The following is a 23,097-nucleotide window of genomic DNA, read 5'->3' on the forward strand; positions in this document are numbered from 1 at the left end:
CCCTGCACCTTTCTTAGCATTTTGGTTCAGTGCAAGTAGCAAGGAGAGGCTGAGGGCCTCTACTAGAGACTATATCCAACACATGCCGGACATGGAGGGTCCCCAGGCTGGAGCTGTCTGAAGACAGATAGAACCCATGAGGATATGGTGGATAGTCCCCATTTTCTGTCCCAATTTTACTTCACCTTCACTTATGGAGTTTACTTTAGCAAGTCATTTAAAATATTTATTTTGATTACTGCTGAGAGAGAGACTCATACCTCAGACTGGCCTCGAACTCACTATGTAGCCCATACTTGGCCTCCAGTTATGATCCTCCTGTAACTCTTTTTGCAAAGTCTACTTTTAATGATGGTTCTTAAATGCTTCAACCTCCCTTTCAGCCCACCACCCACAATTAGCCCTACTCCGAGGAAGTGGCATCCAACTCCGAGCAAGTTGGTCCATTTCTCCCTACGGAGTCCTGACAAATAGAGCTCAACTATGCAATGTAAGGAGGACCAATACATTCATGTCATTAGCAAAGTATCCTTTGTCACCTGTCCTTTCATGTGCTTGCTTAAGCAGAACATCCTTCCACTTGTGTCTGCTTCACCAAAATGTTCCTTCATGAGTCTTCCTTAGCCTTTCACCTATGTCCACATCAGGAGAACGTTCCTTCACATGTTTGCCCCAGCAAAACACCATCCAACACAACTGACTTTCCAATGAACCCTTAAGTTTCCACTTCATCCTCCTGTCTTAGCTTCCCAAATGTAAAGAGGCAGGCATGTCCTCTCATGCCTGGCTGGTAACTGCTTTTAATATTATCCCTTTATAGGGTCTGCCATTTTGGCTAAACATATAGGTATGCCTCATGGGCATATAGGTATGCCTCATGGGCATATAGGTATGCCTCATGGGTATATAGGTATGCCTCATGGGTATATAGGTATGCCTCATGGGCATATAGGTATGCCAGATAGGTAGAAAGAAGAGAGAAAGGGTAAAGCTGTAATAACAAAAGAAACCAAGAAGAAAGAGAAGGAAAACTGTGTTTGTAACATACTTTATCAGCTGCCACACGTTCCAGCTATAGCTCAGACTTAGCACGTTGAGAGCACTCCTTCTACTATTACTTGAGGGTGAGATAATAAATGACCAGGTGAGTCATATAAAAATGTCTTATACATTATAAATTATAGACATTTTTGGCTAGAGATGTAACTTAGCGGGGAACTGCTTGCCTCACTTGTATGAGAGAGAGAGACAGAGAGACAGAGAGACAGAGAGACAGAGAGACAGAGAGACAGAGTTTCTCATCCTTTCTCTTCTGTTTCACTGTCTTACAGAAGATGGAAAAATCTATAAGAAGAGATTGCTGAACAGTGTGGCACAGATCAAAGGTAAGCACTCCAAGGACAGGCACTTCGCATTCGCTTTATTTAAGTCTCACCAGTTAGACTCTTGCTATTCCATGACTACTGGCTTGCTATTCTGAATCTGTCCTCGGAGTTCACCGTGGCTCTCAGCATAACCTTCCTTTTTGTTTGTTTGTTTTGTTTGACTGCAGCCAAGGACACCGGTGTGAGTTCTGTGACACTGTAACAAACTTGAGGTTGTCTTGTTTGACGAGGTTATCTCTATTATGTTACGGTAAATCTCCTCCCCCCAAATATGCCCCAACAATGAAAACACAATACAATTAATATGATCACATGCTGTGTGCCTAGATTGGGCAGATCTACTGCTACACTACCATCTTCCACAGCTTATTAGACCCCTTAGAACTTGCAGTTTCTCCAGGCCATGTGCTTCTGCTCTGCTTTTCTCCTTCTTCCTCCTCCTCTGCGTCCTCTTCCTCTTCCATTTTCTCCTCCTTCTCTCCCCCACCTTCTGCTCCACCTTCCCTTTTATCTGTCCAATCTGTCCAGTCATCAGCTTTCCTTTATTTTACAAATTAAGGTGGGAAGCAGGTTTACAGGAAATCACCTGAGTGCTTGTTCACAACCCATCACAGGAGAACAGATTTAACATCAAATATAACCCAAATATAACTAGTCCCAGGGCTATCCACAACACTATTACAGTTTATCTTCGTCTTCGACCTCTTCAACTGAAGCTTGTACCTCGGTGAGAAGGGAGCACTTTCCCTTCCCAACTCTAACAGAGACCAATGTGGGTTGTAAAATAGCCAACATTTCTGTCCCCCTGGGATTGGATATATGATCTTTAATACCCATAGTCTTTTTTTACGGATATGTTTTATTTTTTAAATTATGCATCTTGTATGTGGGTATGTGTATGTGTTTGGAGGTGCCCATGGAGTCCAGAAGAGAGTCAGTTCCTCTGGAGCTGGAGTTCCAAGGGACTGTGAGCCGCAGGATGTGTGTGCTATCTTCTAAAGAGCAAAAAGTGCTCCTAAGCACTGACCTAACCCTCTGGACCCCCTCTCCAGAGCCTTAAAGCTGCCATCTTCCATGGTGGGAATCATTTGTATTTACTCCCATCTCCTTATTTCCTAAGGGAAGAAAGTTCAAGTCTCTAATATACCACTGATTTTGAAGAATGCAGGATTCGAACTTGAGAAGGAGGACTGTGAGGACCTGATGCAGCTTCTACACACTGATGGTGAGTGTTTCAGATACCACTGTCCTAGAAAGAAAGTTGGGGCTTCTGTGTAAGGCCTTCTCTCATCTAGGGTTTCCATTGCTGTGAAGAGACACCAAAGCAATGATAAACATTTAATTGGAACTAACAGATTCAGAAGGTCAGTCCATCCTATCAAGGAGGAAAACGTAGCAGTGTTCAGCCAGGCGTGGTACTGGAGGAGCTGAGTGTACTAAATCTTGTTCCAAATGCAACCAGGAGAAGACTGACTTCCAGGCAGCTAGGAGTAGGGTCTCTTCCACAATGAGTGGAGTCTAAGGATAGGTGGAGACCTTAAAAACCCACCTCCACAGTGACACATTTCCTCCAACAAGCCATACCTCTTAACAGTACCATTCCCTGGGCCAAGGATATTAGAACCACCAAAGGCCTTGTAAGAGGTGGGGTTTTTGTTAAGTCTCTTAGAAAAGCAACATTTCACTGTGTCCACATACTCTATACAGCCAGTTAACACATGTGTGTCACTCATATGTCTTCCTTCTCATGTCTACCTGTTTTTGTTTATTTTGTCTTATTTTATAGCCCAAGGTCCTCAAAACTCATAGCAATCCTCCTGTGTCAGTCTCCTGAATGCTGTGATTAGAGCCATAAACTTACATACCCACTTTTAATGAAATAGTTCATTAATGATCAATTTAGCTGGACAAAAATGTCAAAAAGGCAAAGCCAGTATAATCTATCAGGAGGAAAATAGGAGATGAGCCTCAGCTCAGGTTCTTCGGCCGGGGTGGGGGTGGGGGTGGGAGCCAGCCCAGGCAGCCAGCCCAGGCGGGGGGGGGGGGGGGGGGGGGGGAAAAAAGAGTGACTGGCAGGTGTCTTCTTTCTTGTCGGTTCTTCTTGAGGCAGCAGAGGGGTAAGAGTGTCTGTGGAGAGTAAGATTTTGTCTTGCGAGATATTTAGGGTTGCTGTATAATAATAAAAAGTTGTCTTGTCTAAGTTACTGTGCTACTGTAGCTGACCTGCCTTCTGTGATCCTCTGAGGCCAGAGACTGCAGTCTCAGGCACTTAGCACCTCATCCTAAAACAGCAGGAGATGAAGGAAGGGATTCATTGCTAGAGCCTTTTCCCTATTGTCCAGATGCCTCTTGTTTGTTGGGCTAGGGGGAAGTTTGGAGCAGTAAACTCCTATTGAATCAGGAGAGAATAACACTTGCAGAAGGAAAAACTTTTACATAAGCAAATATGCATAATCTCACATAAGTTCATATACAGATTCATAATGCTCATTTATACATATCCATTCAAAAGAGTTGGGCCCAACTTGCGTGCACTCTCACAATTACATACTTACACACATGCATGCATACTTACATATGCATATGGAGCAAAAGACCAAGCGCCAGTGCAGAAAGAACTCGCTCATTCTGGACGAAAAGTGAGCTCCCGTCTTTATTGCATAGAGAAAGAAAAGGCTTCCACCCTTTTAATGCTAAATGAATTAAACCCATGTTTCTAAGAAACAAAAGCTTTGTTCCTTTTAATAAGACTAAGCCTGCCTTGTTATTAAGAAAAATCCTGTTCTGTCCCATGGTAAGGAGAAGCCTGCCTGCTCCGTCTGCTCTCTCTGCGGTTTCTTTTTTCCTCCTTCCCTCTGCATTCTGCGCATTGCTCTCTTAGTATTTTATGTTACTATAGTTTCTAAGTCATTCCATTCTGCATTCTCCTTCTAATCTTGTTCTCTCCTCCTGCTCTGAAGTCTTACTCTCAATGCTCTTACTCTCAATGCCTTTTCTCCCAAGGCTATGCCTATACTTCTAAGTTCTTCTTGAGTTCAATTCTGTCTAAAAAAATGTTCTGTCTAAAAACTTCTCCTCAGCTCAGTTCCCTCTCACAGTTCAGTTCTTCTCACCTCTGTTCCTCTCACCTCCGTCCCTCAGTCCTGACTCTTCTCTTTGTCCTCAGCACTTAAACATCTTTCAGAATACATGATCACATGTTACAAAGTTCATCACAAGTTCACACAAAAAAAATCAAATCATAAATTGAAATAGAAGTTTACAACATAATGTTTACATGCATATCCATTAGGAGTAATTATCTAGCTAAACATCCATCACTTGTCTCAGCTCCACGGGTTCACTGAAGGTTTAAAACCATAACTAAGTTATTAGTGAGGTTTTGTATAGATAAACCCTGTCAATATTTTATCCTCTGTCCTAGCACCTATAATAAATCATTAGTTCCTTTTTATGATCTTTGGTTGTTTTACAACTTCTTAGAATGTACTCTAAGTAAGACAAAGTCTGGATACAATTCAAGAGCAATTAGCTGGTGACACTTGGGAGACTGGCAGAGTTCTCATCGCAGTTTTGACTATCAGAAGAGGACCTAATAGCAGTCCCACTATAAATGAGCTTAATGACCACTGATATAATTTTAGGAATTCTTATAGGATCATCATAAAGACTTAAGTCATCTATATCTATATAGCATCACTATAAGACAGTACATTTCGTGGATCTGCAGAGATTTGCTCCAAAGGGGTGTGCTATTACTTAGTGATTGTTATATATGTTTAATAATAACAGGAAAGGCGTATTAATAGCAGGAATCTTTCCTAAAATGAATCCNTTACAGCCTTGCTTAATAAGGGNGCACCTGNCNCANANNATATAATAANCCNAAGCAGGNCATTTCANGATGATCACCTGCTAGTTATTAGCTTGTCCCATTATGGCTTGTGACAGTCTTCACGAGAGCAATCTGGAATTCAGACTCACAATGAGTGGCTAAAGGGGAAGGATGAGAGTGTATTACCTTATCTCAGAATGACATTAAACAGTGGGTGAGATCTTTAAACTTCCATCTTCTTTTCTTCTTTCTTCATGTGCTAAAATAGTTAAAACAGAAATCTTGAAAGATGGCTGAATCCTAGCACTTTACAACTATTTTCTGTGACTTTTCCAAATCTAACTGGGTCTATGTGCCTGAATTGTCTTTTCTTTCAGAGAACAAACTGGTTGAATTAAATATGTTATTTGATAAAGCAAAAACTTTTACTGGTAAGTAGTTATGGTTAAAATGGGATTCATTTTTAACTGAGGCCATAATATTTTATAGAAAAAATTAGTATATTTAAACATTATTTTTCTTTTGAAGCTACAACTGGCATGCTAAATTTACTCTCCTACAAAATTAAGAGTTAACTATTTGTTCCACTGTTGGGAACTAAAAAGGGGGGCCCTGGGGAAGAGGGGGAAGGGGAAGACCCACACCCCACCAGAGTTCCACCTATTCTCTGGTCAGTCAGGCATGGGAGAGCTGCCATAAGCTTTCCACTCATCCCAGGGTAGGCATCTAAGCCCCTGACCCACTCTTCAGAGGTGGCCAAGGGGCAGCCCTACCTGGGAGCCCTAGAGCTACCTTGCTAAAGCCACCAGGTTATGGGAGAGAGGGATGAGGGGAGAGGTTCCCAACTCCGACGAGAGGACTAGAGTGAGCGCAGCGGATCTTGTCTGGAGCAGACACTGTCTATGGTTTTAGAGCTTTATTATAAAAAGGTAGGGGAAAAGAGAGAAGGTAGGGGAGGGGGCTAGAGAGAAAGAGAATAAGAAGGAGAGAGGAGAGGAGAGGAGAGGAGAGGAGAGGAGAGAAAGAAGAGAGGAGAGAAGACAAAAAGAGAGGAGTGAGAGGGTGAGAGTGAGAGGTAAGAGACTGAGAAGTAAGAGAGAGAGGTGGGGCTGAACAGCCCTTTTTATGGTCTTTACTGTTGCTAGGTAACTGGGGAGGAGTTTAGCCTGAAGGTCAGAAGCTTGAGCCACTGCCTACCTGACTTCTAGCCATGCTTCTCTTGTGGGGGCTGTGGGGGAGAGGTCGGTAACTTAGGAGCCAGAGTTCCAGGAGCATGAGGGAATGCCTACCGTGTCATGTTCCGGGGTTCAGACCTCAGCTCGATGGAGACCAGCCTGTCTGTGCATAGCCCAATTCCCCACATTCCACAATCTTAATTAGATTTGAGTTTTGCTTGTGTAGGATATGGTGTCTGTGTCTGTGTGTGTGTGTGTGTGTGTGTGTGTGTGTGTGTGTGTGTGTGTGTGTGTGAATTCAGGAAGGAACTATTGAGGATTAGATCTGATGTCTAAACAGCAAAAATGGTCAGAACTGTTCAGTCTCAAGGTGAAGCTTCAGTAGAACTGTTGCTACACAACATCCCCTGAAATTCTGGTAATATGCTGGCATTTGATCTGTATCTAGGATGGGAGATTTCCCTTCTCATAAATTAAAGTATAAATTCTCCTTCTGTAACAAATGGCATATTCAAATGCCCTTTGAATTTATGTAGCTTAACAGCCTTCTTTGAAATTTTGTTCCTAAGATTATGACACATAAGCAATTTAAATAACCTTTCCATGATCTAAAATCACCCATGCTTGGAGCTGGGAAGGGACCTCAGTCAAGAGAGCCCTTAAAGGAAGACCTAAGTTTTAACCCCTAAATCCATAGAAAAAGCTGGGCACGGTGACAAAAATTTGCAATCCAGGGGTTAGGGGTACAGAGTCAGGCAAATCTCTGAAACTCATTGACAGCATTACCTACTCAGCAAGCCCCACTTCCCACTGAGAAACCCTGTCTTAAAAAAAAAAAAAAAAAAAAAAAGACGGCTGAGGATCAAAGGCTGACCTCTGGGCTCCACGTGCACATGTGTTCAGAAATGCTTGCATGGCCATATACACAATGAATAAACAAAATCATTCGTCCATTGCTAAAATTCTTACCTGTAAAAAAATCCACATCTTTCTAAAGGGGAGAAGGTTGACGTTGGTGATCTGAAAAACGTGCTGAGGAAAATGGGCCTGGTGCTCCCTGACAATGTGTACAAGGAGCTGCAGCAAGCTCTGTCAGTTTACAGTGAGTATGAAGCCACTCCTTCAGTCTTAGATGGAGGGGCCTAGAGATGAATACTTCTAGAATGATACATTTGTATCCAAGGAAACCCATTAAGAGAAGGGGTTCTCACAGTAAAAGAAATTTTGTTGCCTGATCTTGTCACACACACTAATCTTGAAGGTTGACAATATCTTTCACTAACCTCTACGGTCAAAGTTAAATGCCCTGAGCATACTACCAGCAATAAACGATGACCAAAAAGAGGGGCGGAGAGATGGCTCAGCAATTAACTTGTTGTTCTTACAGAGGATGGGAGTTTGGTTTTCAGAACCCATACAACTCAAATCCATCTGTATTTCCAAACCCAGTGGAGCCAACATCCTCTTCTGCATGCATTGCTTGCACACAGTGCCCAAACGTGTGTGCAGATAAAACACTCACACTTCTTCACATTTGGTTTCATTCTTACATTATGGTAAAAGTAAATTTCCAAGCAAATTAGAAGGCTGATTAGGGGACTTTCCTAAAATTACAGACGTTGTTCTGTGTTTATGCTGTCTTATTAACCTTCCCAGCGATTAACTTATATTCTGAATGGTACCTTACCTTACAGCTGGCGGGAAGATTTATAAAAGCAGATTTTTAAAATGTGTGAAAGATCTCAAAGGTAAGTGAGATGCATGTGGAAGAGCAAGTAAAAAAAAATCCTTGTCCAGGTGTAATAGCATGGGCCTATAGTCCTACATCTTGGGAAACTGAGGCAGGAGGATTGGGAATTCCAGTCCTGTGTGCAGTACATAGAGCAAGTCCCTGTATCAAGGGGGGGGGTATGTTTAGTGTTGACTCTTAAAATGTCCCAGCTTTGCTTTCTGCCAATTTATTGATCTACCAATATGATTTATAACTTGCCTCTCTTGTTTGCATAAACTTTGAGAGACATAGGTTAAGTTTCCTATTTCTGTAGACATTGTCCTTTTAATTTGTGTATGTGTGGTTGTTGTTGTTTTTTGTTCTTTTTGTTTTTTGAGATACGACCTTTTCCTGTAGCCCAGAAATATGGCCTCAAATTCATATTGTAGTCCAGGCTGACCTCCAATTTGCAGCAATCCTCTTACCTCAGTCAATTAAGTAATGGGACTACAAGTATGGGCCACTGTACCCAGTGTTGTTGTTATTATTATTATTATTATTATTTATTATACTATATTTTAAAATGTTACCAGAAGCTAAGATGGGAGGATTTCAAGTTTGAAGTCATTCTGTAAACTTAGCTATACTCTGTCCAAGATCAGTTTTGACACAGGGTTACACTGAGTGAGACATAGAGTTGGTAGGCCAAAAGCTGGTAGCTCCTAGCAATTCAGCTCTCTTTTGCTCTTCCGGGGCTAGAGCTGATGACTTCTGGCAATTGACTCTTGCTGATAGCGATGGGATGAGGGGTTAGAAAAAGAAATGTAAGAACTTGAGTCTGCTAAAAAGAAAAAGAAAAAGAAAAACCACACACTCACATACACATGGAATGGATGAATCAGAAGGGGCTCCAACCAACCTTTCTTTTTGCTCTCAGGATTTTATACCTTCTCAGACAAAAGTTCTCAATATAAGAAAAAAATATTACCTCATAGTTAAAATATTACACAAGAGGGAGTTACAGCAGAATAATTAAGATAATTGATTACATGGCTTTCTAAGCACTTTTAGATTCCATAAGTTCCAAGCAATAGTTTATGTCATCGGTCAATAAGGTTTAAGGAGTTACAGCAGAAGTGATTACATGTCTCTCCATTAAGATTCCCATCTAGCTAACTATTCCCTATCTATTTTTTTTTTAGCTCCACAGTTCATTATAAGTTTAAAACAATAGGTTTTCTGTCATGGGTTAACAAGGTTTTTACCAAGACATAGGTCATTTGTCTTATACCTTATTCATTATCAGGAATTATGAAATCATGTTTGTCTAAACAGTATTATTACGTGAAAGAACATCTTCATATTGATTCTGCAGGAAATCTGTCCAACAGAGTGAATTAAAACTCAGGAGACAATAGGCTATGTTAGTTACTTGAGGGATACAACAGTGGCAAGCATGGACAAGCATATCCAGAGCAAGAAGCAATCCTGGGATGAAGTCCCTAGGGTCCATGCCTCTTCAGAGCACACCCTTGTCAGCCACTCAAAACAGTGGACCATCTCTAGGAAGCTCACATGCTTGCCACAGCCTTTCCTGAATGGCTTCTGCCAATACTCTATCTCAAAAAAAAAAAAAAAAAAGTTTAAGGACTTGATGAAGATGTAACTTAGTGGTAGAGTACTTGCCTAGAATGTGCAAGTCCTGGATTTAACTCCCAAGCTCCAAAAAGAAAAGAAAAACTACCAGAAAATTCTCCAGCTTGACAAGTAGCCACTTCTCCAGAAAAAAATAACTTCTCGAGAAGTAAAGGTTAAGGAAGGCAGGGCTAGAGGAACAGCTCAAGGCTAACAACACTCAGTGCTCTCCAAGAACCATGTTTAGTTCCCAGCGCCACATGGGGGCTCACAACCATCGCTAACTCCAGCTTGAGGGGACCTGATGCCCCCTTCTGACTCTGTGGCATAAGGCGTGCATATGGTGTAAATAAATACAAAAACAAAAGATATTCGTATAAATAAATTAAAGGAAATAAATTCAATTGTCCTGTCAATGTGGATGAGGGAAACCTGATGGATTCCTCACCCAAGATGAAAAGATGAGAGAAGGAGACTTAGTCTTCCCTAGGAATGAGCCCCTTAACAGACACGCTAATACCAAGTGGTCAGTCCTCAAAACACACACACATATACGCATGTACATGCACTCATACATGCAATAGTAAATAAACTCCATAGGTTGTATTTGCATATTATATGTGTGTATGTGTGTATCAATGACTAAAGACTTTGTGGCATGAATTTGAGAGGGATTATGGGAGTGTCTGTAAGGAGAAGGAGGATGAAGGAATTTATGTAACTATATTTCAATTTTAAAATATTCTTAAGGTTTATAAAATGTCAGGCAAAGCAATGCCTACATTTCGTTCCCAGCACCCACACTCAAAAAAGGCAAAAGCCTCCTTGTCTTCCGTAAGTGTAATCCTTCCAATGAAGGCGAAAACTTAGTTAAGAAGTGAATGTTTATTTTCCCTAAGGTTTTTTATACTGTTGAGAGATATACCTAACTCTTGGGGCATGCATTAACAGTTTCCTTGGGCTCTAGTGTCTGACTTGCCAGTAGGGTTTATGATGTGTGGCCGCCATGATTGCCCTTAAGAATAAATGCCCACATTCTTATCCCATGCCCTTCTTTCCTAAGGGCCACGAATCAAAGTAAAAAAAGTAGAATCTCTCTTGGAAAACATGGGAATTAAGGTCAAAGGTGAAGAATTTGAAGAACTAATATCCCAACTTCCACCTGAGGGTGAGTATCACCAACATCACCCTACTTGTCAGGGAAATCCAGCCCTTCTGTGAATACTCACTGACTCTGTCTCTCTGACTCCCATTCCTCTTAGCCACTCGATTGTCTTCATATAGATCAGGGGTTTTAACTTTACAGTGCCATGGACCCATTTCTATATCTGCTATAACAATCCCCTTCTGAGTGACATTTAAAATGCACAGAAACAAGTCATAATAAGATTCAGTTTATCAAAACATTCAAAATGCAGATGGTTAATAGTTTGAAAGTACTTCAGTTCACCTACCAGGTCAAATTGTGTCATTTTAAAACAAAGATGAGCATAAGCAACATTTCAACATATTTGCAACAATAACACTGACATGAACTTTGGGAGATTTATATTGGTGACAAAGTTACAGATTCTGCTACTGTTGCCATGGTTGGCTGCCTAAAGTAATAATTTTAAAATGCTGTCTCAGTTAGTGGTTAGCGAAAATAAGTATATACTCTTCCCACTCAAGCTCAGGAAATCCCTGCATTCTATCAGTACATGAACACCAGGTCAAGAATCCCTGAGAGTCACCCTGACTTTTTTGTAAGAAGTGCTCTAACAAAGCAGTGATGGAGTTTTGGTTGTTAAAAGTATATGAGGCAAGTTAAACAACTCAGGAAATAACTCAGTGGCAGGAGAGATGGTTCCACAGTTAAGAATACATACTATTCTTTGAGCTGAAGGGGGATGCAACCCTGTAGGTGGAACAACAATATGAACTAACCAGTACCCCCTGAGCTCGTGTCTCTAGCTGCATGTGTAGCAGAAGATGGCCTAATCAGCCATCATTGGGAATAGAGGCCCCTTGGTCTTGCAAACTTTATATGACCCAGCACAGGGGAAGGCCAGGACCAAGAGGTGGGAGTGGGTGGGTAGGGGAGCAAGGACAGGGGGAGGGTATGGGAAACTTTTGGGATAGCATTTGAAATGTAAATAAAGAAAATAATAAAATAAAATTTAAAAAATTAAAAAAAAAAAAAAAAGAATGCATACTGTTCTTTCAGAGGACCCAAGCTTGATTCCCATCACCCATGTTGGGCAGCTTACAACTGTCTGCAATTCCAACTCCAGGTCAACTCAACACCTCTCACCTCTGTGGGCACCTGCTCATGTGCACACATGAAGGTCTTCTTTGTTCTCTCTGCACACTGCCACTGACACCAATGGGCCATTACATCACACTTGGCTCCTGTCACCACTCTGCTCTTAGTTCCTCTTGACAACAGAGATGCCTCAGAGATTCACCCCACAAAGCCAGGCAGAGTGGTACACTCCTGTAGTAGCATCACTTGAAAGGTGGAAGACCAAGGAGCAGAAGACCAAGGTTATCCTTAGCTGCATTCTGATTCTGAAGCCAGCCTCTCTCTGCTTCCCCACCATCTTAACACTCTCTAACCTGGATTTGATCCCCAGCATCACATTTACCCAGCTCTCAGCATGGTCATCAGTGACCTGCCTTTGTCAAGGTTCATGGTCAAGACTGACCTTACTTCATTTGCTGGCTTCCCCGCACTCGACTCTTGACCACACCTTTCTGGAAACTTTGTTTTCTCCAGACTTGTGAGGCCCCATTCTCACATGGTGTTCTTACTCACTCACATGTCTCCTGTCAAGAGCTAGCTAAACTGAGGAAGTCCAGATAAAGTGGGGAGGTGTAGAGGTATAGCATCAGCAGAGGGCCAAACGCTGATGACGGTTAGCCATTTGACTCTCTCTTGCTATTCTGGAGCCAAAAGCTGATGGCAGTTAACTCCTGATGAGAGTTAGTTAACTTTGTGAGCCAGAGAGAAAGGGAAAGAAAGAAAGAGGAGAGACAGACAGACAGACAGACAGACAGACAGACAGACAGACAGACAGACAGACATAGGCACACTGGATGAAGCAGAAAAGGGTTACATCACCATTTCATTGTTGTTAGTTTTTATACCTTGTCAAAAATTATATCATACAATTATCAGGTAGAATCACTACAGCAGGATAATTTTTTACATGGTTTCCTAAGCACTTTTACATTCCATAAATTCGTAGTAAGTTTAAAGCAATAGTTCGTGTCATAGGCAGATAAGGTTGAAGGAGTTACAACAGAATTGCTTACATGTCTTTCCATTAAGACTAATACCTGGGGGCTGGTGAGATGGCTCAGTGAGTAAGAGCACCGACTGCTCTTCCAAAGGTCCAGAGTTCAAATCCCAGCAACCACATGGTGGCTCACAACCATCCATAACGAGATCTGATGCCCTCTTCTGGAGTGTCTGAAGACAGCTACAGTGTACTTACATATAATAAATAAATTTAAAAATAAATAAATAAATAAAGACTAATACCTGACTAAGATAAATAAGGTAATGACTAAACATTCATTATCTTATTTTCTAGCTCCACAAACTCATTATAAGTTTAAAGCAATAGTTTTTATGTCACAAGTTATCATGGTTTTGTCAAGAGACAAACCATCTGCCTTGTGTATTATTATCTTGAAGTCTAATATAGATAAACTAGTCAATCACTTATTTTCAGTCCTTGCACCTACAATAAATTGTCCATTCCCAGCTTATGGTCTTTAGTTACCACGTAGTGGCTTCATTTCTAACCTAGAAGGAATGTTTTCCTTGATTGTAAATTTGTTCCAAGCCTGTTTTCTTTTCCTAATGCAATTAGTCCATGACATAAAAAGTTTTACAGAGCTCTATTTGCAGCTTTTATTCTATGGGAAGCTAAGATGACTTGTATCAATTTAGGAGTTCTATAAAATCATTATCAGGAATTATGAAATCATCAGTTCATCTATACTGCACTAGTACATGAAAGTACATCTTCATATTGATTCTGCAGAAAATCTTCCCAACATAGTAGGTAAATACCCAGGAAGTCATTAAGCTATGCAATAGTGTCAGAAAAGGCATGTCAACAGTGAGAAGCAACCCAGGGATGAAGTCTCTGGGGTCCATGCCTCTCAGAGCTCACCCACTGCAGACATGCAAAATGATGGGCCCTCTCCAGCCAACTCACTTGCTTATCATAGCCTTTCCTAGATGGCTCCTGTCAGGGTCCATTTCCCTTTCTGACTCTTCCTCACATACAATATCTCCAAATAATGCAGTGCCAGGGCTTACTACCCATGAGTGCCTTTTTCATCTACACCCTCTTCCTAGGCAATCACATTCAGTGCCGTTGGGTCATATGCTATCTGCAAGCTGATTAGGTAAATGTATTTCTCTAGGTCAGTCTAGGTCAGAAATAATATGTCAAACTATCTGCCTGGTGTTTCCATTTAGATTTCTGGATGATATTACCAATTCAATAAAATTGTTAGCTAATTCTTTCAGCTCTCAGCCTTCCCAATTACCCTGATGATTAGAGAGCAGAGATGAGGCTCCATTCTTGTGTCCTCCCTTCCCTCGCCCAAAAGCAGACTTGGCCAGGCCTGGAGTCAGGACCACAAAGCAGTTAAGGTTACTGGGAACTGGATGTTCCCAACTTGAAGGTCTGTGTTCATCAGTCCCAATGCTGCTGTGTGCTTGGTCTGTGGTGCACTTGAAATACAGTGTGTTCACCTTGTCGAACAGTTGATGAGCTTTTTGCTGACTTCATCCCAGTGTTTCCCTTTGAACAGTATATAAAGGGCCATTCTTCTTGATAAACTTGGTAGCATGAATCATCAGCTCGTGTATACCTCCCTATCCCAGCTTTCTCTCTTATTTTCTCATCTCTGGTTCTTCCCCTCAATGCCTCATGGTTTGGGACCTTTATTCCTGTGGGTTTGAGTCAGAAGCCTATCATACTGTCCTTTCTTCTCATGTCACACTCATTCCCATCATTGTTCAACTGTGTATCATATTCTTCTACTGGAATATCCTCCCCCTATCACCTCCAGTTCTTCACATGGTTAACCCTTTTTATTATTCAGGCCAAAACCCAACAGACTCTCCTTGGAGAGGCCTTTCCTGCTATCCTTGTCTAAGACATTCCCATCCTCTATTACTTTTATTACAGGGTCCTGTATCATTTTTGATAATGTTGTACCAGGTCTCAAATTGTCCCTTTTACTTGAATGCTCATTGCTTGTCTTCCTCACTAGCTCGTACACTTGGAACTCATTCTCTTCCTTGAAGATGTTTCCTTTAGCTCCCTCACAAGGACCCAGCACAAGGAAGGTACTTGGTATTTGCTAATTAACTGACAAAATGAAAGTCTATAAAGTCAGATTCTCCCTATACATAATTATGCTAAATCATTTCTTAACCCAGATGATCCTGGTGATCCCTAAAGCAATGAAAAAATAGGAGATACAATAATTGTTCATTTCACAGTATAAGATTTCCTTATTTCTAAGATAGCACTGTTAAATTCTATGGACAAATCCATAAAATTCTAAGGGAAACTAGAAAAAAAAAACACTGAATTCTTAGGTTCTTCATAATTTCAAAAGGTAATAGAGTATAACTTTTGTGAGTCTTAGAAACATGGAATCATCTGCCCTTAACTTACAGGAAACAAAACAGTGGATCTGAATGAACTGTTGGATATCGTCAGTTACATCAAGGGTGAGTTTCAAGTCATGATAGGAAATATTTATAAATAGCATCTTAAACACATAGCTATTAATACTGGACAAGTATCTTTCCCATTCATAAATATTGCTCTATGTATGTATGTATGTATGTATGTATGTATGTATGTATGTGGTTGGTTGGTTGTTGGTTGGTTATTGGTTGATTGGTTGGTTGGTTGATTGGTTGGTTCATTGGTTGATTGTATGGATGGATAGTTGGTTGGATGATTGGTGTCTTAGTCAGGGTTCTAGTCCTGTACAAACATCATGACCAAGAAGCAAGTTGGGGAAGAAAGGGTTTATTCAGCTTACACTTTCCACATTGCTGTTGACCACCAAAGGATGTCAGGACTGGAACTCAAGCAGGTCAGGAAGCAGGAGCTGATGCAAAGGTCATGGAGGGATGTTCTTTACTGGCTTGCTTTCCCAGGCTTTCTCAGCCTGCTCTCTTATAGAACCAAGACCACCAGCCCAGAGATGGTACCACCCACAAGGGGACCTCCCCCCTTGATCACTAATTGAGAAAATGCCTTACAGCTGCATCTCGTGGAGGCATTTCCCCAACTGAAGCTCCTTTCTCTGTGATAACTCCAGCTCGTGTCAAGTTAGTTAGCTGGTTAATTAATTGGTTGGATGGGTGGTTGATTGGTTGATTGATTAGTTGGTTAATTGATTAACTAGTGGATGGCTAGTTGGCTGATAAGTTGGTTAGATGGTTGGTTAGATGATCGGTTGGTTGGTTGGTTGGTTGGTTAGATGGTTGGTTAGATGATCAGTCAGTTGGTTGGTTGGTAGTTGGTTGGTTGGTTGGTTGGTTGGTTGTTGGTTGGTTGGTTGGTTGGTTGGTTAGATGGTTGGTTAGATGATCGGTCAGTTGGTTGGTAGTTGGTTGGATGGTTGGGGTGGATGGTTAGGGAAATTTTTAGTTTGGTATGGTTTGCTTTTGTGAAACAGGGTCTCATGAATATCAGGCTACTGAAACCCACTATGTAGCCAAAGATGACCTTGAAATTCCAATCCTGCTTTCTCTATCTCCCAAGTGTTGGGATTATAGTCATGTCTCACCATGGGTAAAGTTTACATTCTTTTATATGACATATTTCCATTTCTGCGGATGCACTGAGTGCAGATAACCCATTCCATGTATTTATACTGATAATGTGGCCTGAAATTTTCCCCAGAAATTTTTAATACAGATCAGATATCAAAACCCATAGAACTAGTCACACCCTTTACCCCAAACTACCTCCACCTAGAAGTGAATCCTAAAGGATTAACTATACTGAGTAAAACTTTAAAGCAGGCTTTAAGATTTTTATTCTCATAGTAAGTACTAAGAAAACTATAGTAGGTTAGAAATACCTAAGGGTATATATTAGAATCATTATACAAACTATAATTACGTAGCAGGAGAATCATAAACTTGAGATTGGCCTCAACTGCATATCAAGACTTTTGTCGAAAATAAATAAATAAATAAATGCAGTATTAGTCAAGTGGGATATCATGGATTAAAACACTAACTATAAAGATTATACAGATTATTCACTTGACTGCACTTATACTAAAACTGGTGGAACAGCAATACAAACTAACCAGCACCCCCAGAGCTCGTGTCTCTAGCTGCATATGTAGCAGAAGATGGCCTAGTCAGCCATCATTGGGAAGAGAGGCCCCTTGGTCTTGCAAACTTTAAATGCCCCAGTACAGGGGAACACCAGGGCCAAGAAGTGGGAGGGCAGGGGAGCAGGATGTGGGGAGGGTATAGGGGACTTTCGGGATAGCATTTGTGCAGCACTGACAGCCTAGCCTGATGCCGGTGCAGCACAGCTCAAGGAGCTTCAAACCCTGGAGTGCTTTCTTTGTGGCATCCTGCTGATAAGCCAAGCAGAACTGTAGGTGTAGGACTCGCCGCCAGCGCTCCTTTTAATTCCAGGCGTACAGGGCAATGGCATACAGGGCATAAGCACAGACAGCACTCGTCACCCTGTAAGTATTGCTTCTAGAGTAAATCTGCACCCCATTTCTCATCCTTTCTAAGGAGAAGCAATTGACATGCAGCACCTGTACAAGTTTCTAGCAAATGATGGGATCACGCTCACAGACAAAGAGTTCCAAGACCTGTTTTCTTACCTGGACTTCAACGGTGAGGATTTCTGCTTGGAAGGTGGGATCTTACTAAAAGTAAAATTTGCTACCAGCACAGAAGATCCTCAGACATGACTTCCGTGTCACTTAGAGCACGTGAATTACCTCCATCGTAATCAGGGTTACTATCGATGCGGTAAATACCATGACCAAAAAGCAATTTAGGAAGGGAAGGGTTTATTTGGCTTACACTTGCGTATCACTGTTTATTGTCAGAGGACAGTTGCTGTCAGGACAGAAACTCTCATAGGGCAGGAACCTGGAGACAGAAGCTGATGGAGGCCATGGAGGACTGCTGCTTACTGACTTGCTCAGCCAGCTTTCTTATAGAACCCTGGACCATCAGCCCAGGAGTGGCCCTACCCACAATGGGCCCAGCCCTCCCACATGAATCACTAATTAAGAAAATGCCTTATCTTATGGAGGCATTCAGATGGCTCTAGCTTGGGTCAAGTTGACATAAGACCAGCCAACACACTTTCACATCTTGTTATAGAACAGGCTTGCATCCAAGTCCAGGGTGGAGCCTTGCATTTCTAACAAGCTCCAGTGTGGCACCAATGATCCTGGTCCATGGGCCACATTTTGCCTACCGAGAATCTAGAAAGTGGAGAGAAGAGATGACATGTTACAATTATGCCTGTCAATTCTTTTCTGAAATCCCAAGAACAACCAATAAGCTAACATGTGTGAGCGCATGATTCTAAAGAGAAAGTTTAAAAAACATTAGAGTGCTTAAAATTAGGAAATAAAGTGAGCAGTAGGCAGAGATGCGGGAGAAGCAGGGACCTGGAGCTGACTAACCATGTCCCTCATTTCCTGGGATTTATCATGCTGGGAAGTGATAAGTCCATTAGCCCCTGGTCCTTGTATTCTATAACTATATTTTTTGTATTTTTCTACTACTGTTTCTGTTGTTTATATACACAAAAAATAGTTATGCACATGGCAAGGTAACGTCTCGACCCATTATGCTTCAGCGAGACTGCTGGATAGTTTGTGTGTACCTCTGTCCTTGAACACAGTGACCCTGCGCTACCCTAGAGTGGAGCACTAGCCTGGCATCACCATGTACAAGCACCATAAAAATAAACAAACTAAAAACCTGCAGCATAGCCCAATGTTCTCCTCAGCCTTCTCCACCACTTCCATCCTGTTACATTGCAAACCACTGAGCCATGACCCCCTAAAACTGTCTTGTTCCCACTCTGTCCTTTAGTCACTACCACTTTGTCTAGAACAGCCCCACCTCCAGTCCATCCCCATCTCACAGTGACATCCTGTTTGACTGCCTGACACTCCTGCTATAGTCCAGGATTCCTATTCTACCAAAACACCGCTGTTCCTTCTTTGAATTCTGAAAGGATTTTGTTGGAGACAGTATATACACTTTGTGCTTTGGTATTTTTTTTCTTATACACTTCTGGATCTCCCCACAGACTTTAAAGTTCTTTTTTAAAAAAATCCAGTGTCAAATGCTAAGGACACAAAAAGGGATGAATGGCAGCCCTTGTCCTCTGAGAACTTACTGTCTAAGGAAGAAGAAGCATACAAGACAGTGTGAGCTAATGTGATACAAACATGCAGGGGAGCACGTGGCTGGGACTGAAGCCTTCTGGGAAAGCATGGCTAAACAGTGGCAGGGGCCTTCCAGTGGCAGGGGCATCCTTCCAGTGGCAGGGGCATCCGTCCAGCCAGAGACAGACTGTGTCCTCACTATAGCAAAGCACATCGGTGGCAGTTTTCACAAAAGGCTTCTCGGTCATTCACCTACAAATGAATAAAGACTTGGAAGACAAAGGGCTGGCTGGAAAGAGTGGGAGTAAAAGGGAGAAAAGGTCATAAGAGGTGAAGATGAACCAAACACAGTACACATGTGTATGAAGGAGATCTAATGAAACCCATTGTTATGTATAATAATGTATGCTAGTGAAGAACTGAACCCATCAGAACAAGAGACAGCCCTTCCCTCCCTCTCATAATAACTGAGAACATGCAAACGTATTTACTTGTACACACTTATAGGTAATATATACATATTATATATTACATGTAACATAAAAGATACATACATGCATGTATACATGCTTGCAGTGGCTCAGCAGAGGGCACTTGCTGCCAAGCCTGACAACCTGAGTTTGATGCCCAGAGCCCACGTGATAGAAGGAGAGAACCAACTCCTAGAAGTTGTCCTCTGACCTCCACATGCATGCTATGGTGCTCACATGCATGTGTGCATGCACACACACAAGTAAATGAATATAATAAGAATTAAATATATAATATTGTCATCTGTTGGAGAAAGATCCTCCTAGATTTGAGACCAGATTCTGTGGGCGATACCACTTTCCTACTTGTAACCTGTAATTATCAACCACATTCTTTGGACTATATAAAAGAGAAAGAACCCTGTAGAAGTAGAGATATCTGTCTCCCTGCAAAAGCTGTCCTTTGTCTTGTCACACACAGCTGAGAGACGAGCCCATCCGAGCTCCAAAGCAAGCACATACAAGTTTCATCCTTGTGCTTTCTATGGGGCAAGGGGGTGCTTGAGGCAAAAATCATAGAAGATGTTGTTTTTAATAATTTCACAACTTTTATTAACCTTACTTAGTTTTCATGTGGCTGCTGCCTCTGTCTATGAATCAAATATTTTACAGGAAGCGGGAAGGTTATCGTACAGTCAATAATAGAAGGCCTGAAGAAGATTAAACGTGAGTGAAATTTAAAGTTGATGATTTGATACCATATATTTATTTTCATACTTTTTTCCTTGGTTGTAAAGGTCATATGTGGAGGGCTTCAGAGACAGCTCAGCTGTTAAAAGCTCAAACTGCTCTTGCAGAGGACCCAAGTCCAGTTCCCAGCACCCACTTGGTGGCTCACAACCACCTGTAACTCCAGTCCCATGAGATCCAACACCCTCTTCCAGCCCCCAAAGGCACTGCACACATGATTCCCACATATGCAGTAAAAACACCTATGCACATAAAAATAAAAAAGGAAAACAATTTTAGCTTTTGAAATATACTAAAATCTTTTTTAAATATAGAACATGGGCCTGGAAGTGTCACCAGCAGTAAAGCACTTGATTGGCAGGTGCAATGGCCTCGATTTGATCACCAGCACTGAAAAAAATCAAGGCAATGTATGGTCATTACAGAAAATGTATATATTCAGAAAATACAATAACTCAAAAGGAAAAATAATTAGTTCTGGCCTCTAGTAATAATCCATAATTTATCAGCACATTCTCTCTTATGGATACATAATAGAAAAGAATGAATAGGTTTGATTATTATGGTGAGAAACTGTCTCCTGGCCTCATTCCTCAACCACAGAACTCAAGCTTATACTCCATCAGTGAGGAACTCAGATTTTGTGTCTGTACCTGTGTCCCCTCTTTTGATTTGTCTCTACAAGTCTGGTTGAAAGGATTTAAGAAAAACTTAGGAACTTTATTCAAATGTCCATAAGATAAACTTCAATTTAAAAAAAAAAGTACATTTAAATTCTTGGTATTTACACTTCTTGTTTCCAAGTTGAAAAAAAAAATTAAAGATATAGAAACATGTTTGGAGCCAGCAAGATGGCTTGGCGGATTAAGGTACTTGCCACCAAACCTGCCCACCTGAGTTGATCCCCAACATCAGAATGTGGGTATCAGAGGATTGACACTCCTCATAAGGAAGATGTTTCTACCTACGTTGGCTTCTGAGTAACAGGTGCCCGTGCACGATGCCTCTGCGTTGACAAAGAGCCACCATCAGTTTGCAAGCCTCTATAACTCGCCACCATTCTTGGTGCTCAAGAGTACATAATTATCTTAACTGGCCATGGCCGATTCAGTTAAATACAGAAAACTAAGCTATTTAGCTCCACTTCCTCTTGAGAGTTTGTCTTCCCATGTTTAAGAAATAAAACTAACCCATATTTTGATAAGAAAAAAGATAATAATAAATGATATGTAGCAAACCTTGATTCAGTTCTGACCCAAGTCTTATACTTGGGGGTTTAATACACACAAGACACCAAAAGCAGTGTGTTAGTCGATGTCCTTCTGCTGTGAAGAGACACCATGACCATGGTAACTCTTATAAAAGAAAGTGTTTAGCTGGGGCTGGCTTACAGTTCAGAGGTTTGATCCGTTATCATCGTGGTGGAAAGCACAGAGGCACACAGGTAGACATGGTGCCTGAGAGGGAAATGAGAGTTCTGCATCCACACTGGCAGGCAGCAGAGAGAGACAGTGGAGCTGGCTTGGAAATCTCTAAGCCCACACCCAATGACATACTTCCCCCAAGAAAGCCACACCTCCAGATCCCTGTCAAAGCAGTGCCACTGCCTAACGACCAAGCGTTCAAAATCTACGAGCCTATGGGGCCCATTCTTATTCAAACCACCACAAGAAGCCACATGAATTCAGACAGAAATCCCATAGAACTTGGAGGTTCTCCCCAGTGTCCCACTCCTAGGCAACTTCAGAAATGGATATAATCTTGTCTTGTCTTTCAGCCAAAGAAATGGCGAAGCTGTACAAGCAAATGATAAGTTTCCGCTTCAGGAAAGGTGGGTGACAGCTTTTAATCCTATAGACATTTGTCACAACCATCTGCTCTAGGTCTGCTAATCAATAAGATAAGCATCCATGTCCCTCCCATTGACGACTTCTCTAGACTCATTTTGCCCTTCTAGTCTATATGACACTTTATAGTCTATATGCCACTTTATTTATCAGATGTTTCATATTGTTTTCTAATGTCTTCATTGATATTTTTAATTATTCCTCTTTGGCATCACTATGTAGTTTATAAAGTAGCTGTTCCTGCCTCTAGTCTTAAAGAAAGCAATCCAGTTTGTTGGGCTTTTATGTCCATATCAATAAAGAAAAAGAGGTAAATTTAGGTGATGTTGTGTTAGCTCTCTTTCAGCATTAAAGTTCTGGTTTTAACGTGTAAGGTTGAAGGGGCACTGTTAAGGTGAAAAGAAGATCCAGAATAAGAGAAAATATGTGTAAATAATATACTGAAGGATATCCAAAATATATAGAGACCTTATAATTCAATAATGGAATGTGCTTGGAATATAGCTTAGTGATGGAGCACTTCTCTAGCATATGTGAGACCCTACATTCAATTCCCAGCATCAAACACACACAAAAGCAAATCTAGTCATTTTCTCTGATAGACACTTTACTCCTTGTGGACAAGACCTTATAAACATTTGGGCATGGGTTGGGATCTGGAGACAGATGCTTTCTATGGGCTTGGTCTGAGATGTTAGGGATGCCTCATCTACATGTGGAAAGACTTCAGGAGTTGTCCCTACATGACTGGTTGTCACAGTCCTCTCAATGGGGTGTCATGGTCACATGTTCCAGAACAGGAACCTGGTCAGGGGTAGATGTAAAGGCCTACCATTCTCAATTATGAGAAATGCCAGGGTCCCTTAATC

General features: G+C 41.4%; 1 protein-coding gene across 1 annotated transcript in view; it reads left to right on the forward strand.

The window, feature by feature from the left end:
- Window positions 1-1,567: 1,567 nt before the first annotated feature.
- Efcab3 (EF-hand calcium binding domain 3) overlaps window positions 1,568-23,097 on the forward strand; it is a 44,116-nt gene continuing 22,586 nt past the window's right edge. The window contains exons 1-10 of the mRNA XM_029546472.1: window positions 1,568-1,635; window positions 2,506-2,610; window positions 5,598-5,651; window positions 7,393-7,497; window positions 8,090-8,143; window positions 10,805-10,909; window positions 15,434-15,487; window positions 17,537-17,641; window positions 20,304-20,357; window positions 22,159-22,212. Coding sequence (XP_029402332.1) covers window positions 2,589-2,610; window positions 5,598-5,651; window positions 7,393-7,497; window positions 8,090-8,143; window positions 10,805-10,909; window positions 15,434-15,487; window positions 17,537-17,641; window positions 20,304-20,357; window positions 22,159-22,212 — 607 coding nt within the window. The 5' untranslated portion in view covers window positions 1,568-1,635; window positions 2,506-2,588. The remainder of the gene's footprint in view (window positions 1,636-2,505; window positions 2,611-5,597; window positions 5,652-7,392; window positions 7,498-8,089; window positions 8,144-10,804; window positions 10,910-15,433; window positions 15,488-17,536; window positions 17,642-20,303; window positions 20,358-22,158; window positions 22,213-23,097) is intronic.

This window comes from Mus pahari, chromosome 14 (assembly GCF_900095145.1).
Source record: "Mus pahari chromosome 14, PAHARI_EIJ_v1.1, whole genome shotgun sequence".
Classification (NCBI taxonomy): Eukaryota; Metazoa; Chordata; class Mammalia; order Rodentia; family Muridae; genus Mus; species Mus pahari.